General features: G+C 40.0%; 1 protein-coding gene across 3 annotated transcripts in view; it reads right to left on the bottom strand.

The window, feature by feature from the left end:
- LOC107585540 (E3 ubiquitin-protein ligase CBL) overlaps positions 1–6,000 on the bottom strand; it is a 45,056-nt gene that overhangs the window by 4,963 nt on the left and 34,093 nt on the right. For all 3 annotated transcript variants that reach the window (XM_016272586.1, XM_016272588.1, XM_016272587.1), the window contains exons 8-12: positions 5,476–5,607; positions 5,164–5,388; positions 4,715–4,846; positions 4,174–4,542; positions 4,000–4,091 (exon numbers count right to left, since the gene is read on the bottom strand). In XM_016272586.1, coding sequence (XP_016128072.1) covers positions 4,000–4,091; positions 4,174–4,542; positions 4,715–4,846; positions 5,164–5,388; positions 5,476–5,607 — 950 coding nt within the window. The remainder of the gene's footprint in view (positions 1–3,999; positions 4,092–4,173; positions 4,543–4,714; positions 4,847–5,163; positions 5,389–5,475; positions 5,608–6,000) is intronic.

Below are 6,000 nucleotides of genomic sequence, written 5' to 3'. Positions count from 1 at the left end.
TTTGGGGGGGGGGGGGTTCTTGTACACGTTTTACAAGAACAAACTCAAACCCTCTTTTATTAACCATAAAGTTCAGAATCTTTTTTTTCATTGTCCACAATAACACCATTTTGGTCTAGTCAATATGATAGGGTGACCATATTTTAGTCTTTCAAAAAGAGGACAGTAGGGGGTGGGGACAGGGGTGGGGCTTCGACTAACAGTATACGTAGAAAGTTTTTAGTTTTTGTTTGTTTGTTTATTTTGCAAATAAATAAATAAATAAAAAGAAAACGAGTAGAAAGAATAGAAAAAGAATAGGGAATGCTAGTGTTAGAGGCTCTTCTTTCTTTATAAATAAAACAAGTAGTTAGAATAGAAAAAGAATAGGGAATGCTAGTGTTAGAGGCTCTTCTTTCTTTATAAATAAAACAAGTAGTTAGAATAGAAAAAGAATAGGGAATGCTAGTGTTAGAGGCTCTTCTTTCTTTATAAATAAAACAAGTAGTTAGAATAGAAATAGAATAGAGAGTGCAAATGTTAGAGGGGTCAAGTAAAAAAAAAAAAACCAAGGAGATAAAATTAGAAGTAGAGGGTCAAATGAAGATGAAAGATGTGTTTTCAGCCGTTTCTTGAAAATATTAAGGACTCAGCTGCTTGGATTGAGCTGGGCAAGTCATTCCACCAGGAGGGAACAGTTAATGTAGAAGTCCATGAAAGTTTTATCATAGGTAGAATGCAAAATGTTTCAATACAAGCATTTCAGTCAAATGTAATTTATGCAATATTTCAAACCTTTCACACCTTTAACCCACTTGGGAAAACAACCCATGGCAACAGTTTAAAGTAGCCCAATTTTGTGGAAAAAACGCGGACTTGGCAACCCTGCATCCAACAAGAGCTACCGGAGTCAGCTTTGACTGATCACAGGTTGAGAATAAGGAGAGATGACTGACAAGACCATGCTTGAGTATTTGCTGCTCAACAGATCCTGAGCGCACTGACAAATATCTGGGGTCTCATTTATAAACATTGCATACACACAAAATGGGCATAGAAATTGCGTACACAATTTTCCACGCACATATCGGGATTTATAAAAAATAAACTTGGCGTAAATATGTACGCACTGTACGGACATTCTAGACCATGCGTACGCACTCTTTTTCTTGGCGTGAGAAAAGTAATGATTTTAACAACGATTTTAAAATCTGTTTTCACTTCAATATACATATTTACATTAAATATTCCACTCTCATTAATGGAGATAAGCACTGAAATTACATAACGTCATTACGCAGAATTAAATTATATGAATTTAGACATATTTAGTGGATGTGCTAGATCACTTTTCCTGTGGTATGTTATGTTTTAATGACAACGAGGAGTGCTATAGGGGCACAATAATTTATCTTTAAACTAAACTGCAGATCTCATGTTATGAGAAAATATTTTTAGTGAGAACAATGATCATTGATGGGCACTTACTTCGATATTGTGGCGGACACTGCTGGATTCGGTGAAACGGTCTATTGTCCGGTTTGAATAGGACCAATGATAATAGCTTACTGTACAACCGCAGCTGCACAGAGGTGTCGATGTCGTGTGAAGACATCTCCACAACATTATGAAAAATACCACTGTATTTGAAGGATACAACTTGAAGAAAATTGTAATTTGCATGTTTTCTTTTTTAAAATAGGCTACTTTGTCAGTGACGCACAGAGTCAGACAATTCTATTTACACTGCAATAAATACAGGCTAAAAATAGCTAAAAGATGATCACCTTATCAGCAAAACTGCATAAATTTAATTTTATTTGAATTGTTTAAAACAATTGAAATACTATTTGGCCAGTGGAAAAGAATGAGATCAACTCTATTCTACAATATTTATCGGATAACTATTTTAAACAGCTTTGTTTTTATGGATTTTGATATATTTATGCTAAAACATAACAAGGATACTGGATGCTTTTTAGCAATAAAAATGAATGTGTATGGCACAAATGGCATTTATAGTCCGTATCTCATATTTCCTTAATGTGTTGTACCTTTAACGGTGTTAAACATGGTGTCACGTGGATGGAAATATGCATGGAAATGATATGAAGATGAGGTTATGCATAGTAAAACTAGGCGTTGTAAGCTACATATATGGTTATTTCGGGGAGGAGTCGGGGTGCAGACACACGTACACACAATCTTCCCCTGACTGGGATTTATAAAGGGATTTTTGCACAGGTTCTGGCGTACTAAATCTAGCTTTATGCATACGTACACTTTTAGGATGAAATCTACGGAGAGTTTTATAAACGAGACCCCTGATCTTGTAAGATGTGCTCCCTTTACACAGAGTGTGTGTGATTGCGAAATCGAAAGTGAAAGTAAACAGTGCAAACGCTCATTCAAAAATATTTAAATACACCACATCTTGAGAGCGGCTCCCTGATGCGCCAAAATTATATACAATATTAGAATGTTTAAAGGAGTGGACACGAAAACCGCGGGAGCGAAACACATGTTGCGGGAGCAGGCGGCAATGGTCAGAGATTCAGCAGTAGCGGGATTAAGAAAACAGTCGAATCCCGGACATTTTGGGCAATTAAGAAATCCCGGCCGGACGCATTTTTGTAGGTCTAAAAAGAGGACATGTCCGGGAAAAAGAGGACGTATGGTCACCCAAAAATATGACTATACAATTTGTATAAAATTGTGATAAAAATAAAATGCATCGGAATAAATACTATTTAACTGTACGTAATACAAGTAATTATTTTATTTATAGTGCAATTGTAAAATTACAATTCTAATATTTACATCCTATTTTGTTTATTTTCAAATATTAAAGCATCATTTTTTTTTTTTTTAAGTTTGCTGGTGAATAAATATATTTATTGCCAGTTTCAGAATTAAGCTTGGAACTGTGTTCTTTTACACACAAATGGCTCATGACACAGTGTTTCAGCTTCTCAGAGCAGATTGTTTCACACATGTAAATGAACATAGTGCCAAGCTTCACTCTGAAAGCAGCACTAAGTTGTTAAAGGGGTCATATGATGCGATTTCAAGTTTTGCTTTCTCTTTGAAGTGTTACAAGCTCTTGGTGCATAAAGAAGATCTGTAAAGTTGCAAAGACTAAAATCTCAAATCCAAAGAGATATTCTTTATAAAAGTTAAGAGTCAACCACGCCTACCTAAAACGGCTCATTTTAACATGCCCCCCCACATCTCTATGTCACTATGTGGAAATATTAGCATAATGCCGCCCAAATGTGCACGCAAAGAAAGAAGGCGTGGTTTCAGGAACAGCAGTAGTGTTGATCAGCGCAAAAGCAAAAGCACTTTATTTGGTCTTTCGGAAGTAGATGCAATTAGGAATAATTGATTAAGATGTATTTACAACAGAACAGCACAACCCAGATGTTCGAATTTGTTATTGACTGTTCAAATGCGGAGTTTTGTGCAGCGCAGAGTAACGCGTCGTGTGTGTGTGTGAGAGTGAGGGGAACAGGGTCACATCACAGGAGAGTGAACAGCCTGTCAGAAATCATAGCACGTCAGCGGTCTTAACCGCGGCTTGTGTACTGCATCATCACTGTGTCTGTCACGCGACTCTGTTGCCCTTTCGGGTTTGAACTGATGGTAAAACTAACGACATTACTAACTGTCTTGATATTTACTTTGAAAGCTGAAGCTTGCGATTATGGTAAGGGGTGTTACATTTCCGACGCGTGCTTGTGGTGTTCGGCCAATCACAATGCACTGGGTCAGCTGGCCAATCAGAGCAGACTGCGCTTGTCAAAGGAGGGGGCTTTGTTGAAAAATAATGTGTTTTTTGAACATTAAAGCATGTCAACATATTCTGTTACACCAAATACACAAAATAATGATCTTTAAAATAGCATCATATGACCCCTTTAACTATTGCATTAAGTGCAATATCCGGTTTTCTTTTGATATGCAGTACTTTATGCTGCCCTAGTCTTTTGTGTGTGATGTCGGCTCAATGGCACCTACCTGAATGCCAAGGAATAGATGGCATTAGCCGAGGCAGATGGCTTTACTTTCGGGCTGTCGTAATCTGACCCAGGATTGGATGATCCGAAACTCTGCACATGAAGCAAATGAAAGTTAGATAAAAGTTCCGATTAGGCTTCTATCAATGTGTAAATATGGCATGTGGGTCTTCACCAGCTGGTGGTCAAGGCTGGGGGGGCCGTTGTTCCTCAGGCCTTCTGCTCTGGCGTCGAGCGTGGAGGGCAGTTGGAGAGGCAGAGAGTGTCTGTTTGAGAGTTCTCGAGACCCACGGGCGTCTCCGCTTGCTGGTGGCTGTGATGGAGCTTTGGGTACGGGCCGGGAGTTCCAGTCCGGCATGTTGCGGTTAGGTGGGGCAGGAGGCAGTTTGTCCCGAGGAGGTTCTCCAGGCGTACTGGGGAGAGGGCGTCTCGGGAGCCGGTTGTCTAATCCGGTTGGGTGTGGTCGGTCTGGGGGAGGAGGTGGTGGCAGGTCCCTAAGGCCTGGGGGCAGCGGTAACGGCTTGTCCTTGTGATGGGATGGGGCCTGGGGATGGAAGGAATAAACCAGATATTAAAAACTGAACATCAACAAGCGCTGGTCTAATCCAAACTCAGAAATTTTCTTTTGAAGTGTTTAAAAAGAATGCTTAATACATTCCAAACTGAGGTACTGAGGGTGAAAAACTTGGCGAAACATTCCATAGTAGTGCATTTACCTTGGATGTGGCGCCTGGACTAGAGGCCCCGGGAGGGTTAGTGGGTCTGAGAGGAAACAGATCCAGCCGAGGAGGTACTGGGGGAACGACGGGCTGAGGGGCAGCTGACAGCGGTGAGGGCGGCCTCTCCACCTGAAACAAGCCAAACGATCTATACTGATGCAATACTGATGCTAAATACTCACGCCAACATTTCTGAGCCTTTACCATAATCTGGAGCCGAGTAATACTGAAATGTCTGCGGGAAACGTTATTTGGTTTAGATTTGTAAGAATTCCTATATTAAACTTCAAAACAGGAGCCTCGAACACATTACAAAAATAATATTTGCTGAGGCAGGTGACAGCTGAATCAATGCTGTTCATTGAAAAACAGATTGAGGTGTCTTTATGCAGGTTTAGCAAAGCAGAATGGTCCATAAACTCATAATGAGATAAAGTTGTTCTTACTTTAGCACCAACCAGCTTGCTAATCATGAAAGGAGAGTCCTCCAAGCGATCATCATCGTCATCATCGTAGCTGGGCGAAGGGGCTCCCTCGGCCCCAAACATGCTCCTGCAGCCTCCGTAGGAGCCTCCACTATTGGGGTCCTTGGGATCGAAGGGGTCAACGACGATGGGTTCGGTGCCCTTAATTTCACAGCGACAGAACGGGCAGCCCTGGCCTTCTGACTCCTAAAAGAGCAAGAAAATAAACCAAGAGTGAGGAAAACACACGTGTGTATTTAGACTAATGGACAGCTGAAGGTTCTTCAGGTTTACCTGCCAGGCTGTGAGACAGGAAGTGCACATGAGGTGGCCACAGGGCTCAATTTTCACATCCTTGTCATTCTCAGCACAGATCTTACACAGCTGGAAAGTAGAGCCCATCTCACAGTAGAGCTCATATTGCTCCTGTAAGCGATGAAAAAAAGAGGGTTACACAGATTATCCAAAACACTAGATGGATTTAGGTGTCTGACTGAGATCAAAAACTTTTGACTGGTATGTTAGCCTATAGTTTGAAATAAAAAATATTAATATTAATAAGGAGAGTCTGAGATTTACTTGACAGTGATTTCACATTTCCTGTTTGTATGAAGGCTAAATACCAATAAAAGGTGAACATTTATTTATTTTTTCCTAAAATATTATATAGTTTTATAGGAGTAGGTTTCATAGTTTCAAATTAATTTTTCATAAGTTTGTAGGTACAGACATCTGTTGTGGCCGTTCTTGGCCGTTTTTATGAGGCTTTTTTAATAGTGTTCATATCGATATCGGAATTATATCGTATCGACCGAAATT

Source organism: Sinocyclocheilus grahami, unplaced genomic scaffold, assembly GCF_001515645.1.
Source record: "Sinocyclocheilus grahami isolate Dianchi unplaced genomic scaffold, SAMN03320097.WGS_v1.1 scaffold72.1, whole genome shotgun sequence".
In the NCBI taxonomy this organism is placed as follows: Eukaryota; Metazoa; Chordata; class Actinopteri; order Cypriniformes; family Cyprinidae; genus Sinocyclocheilus; species Sinocyclocheilus grahami.
Note: the sequence above shows the minus strand (reverse complement) of the source record. Positions and strands in the feature narration are given on the sequence as shown.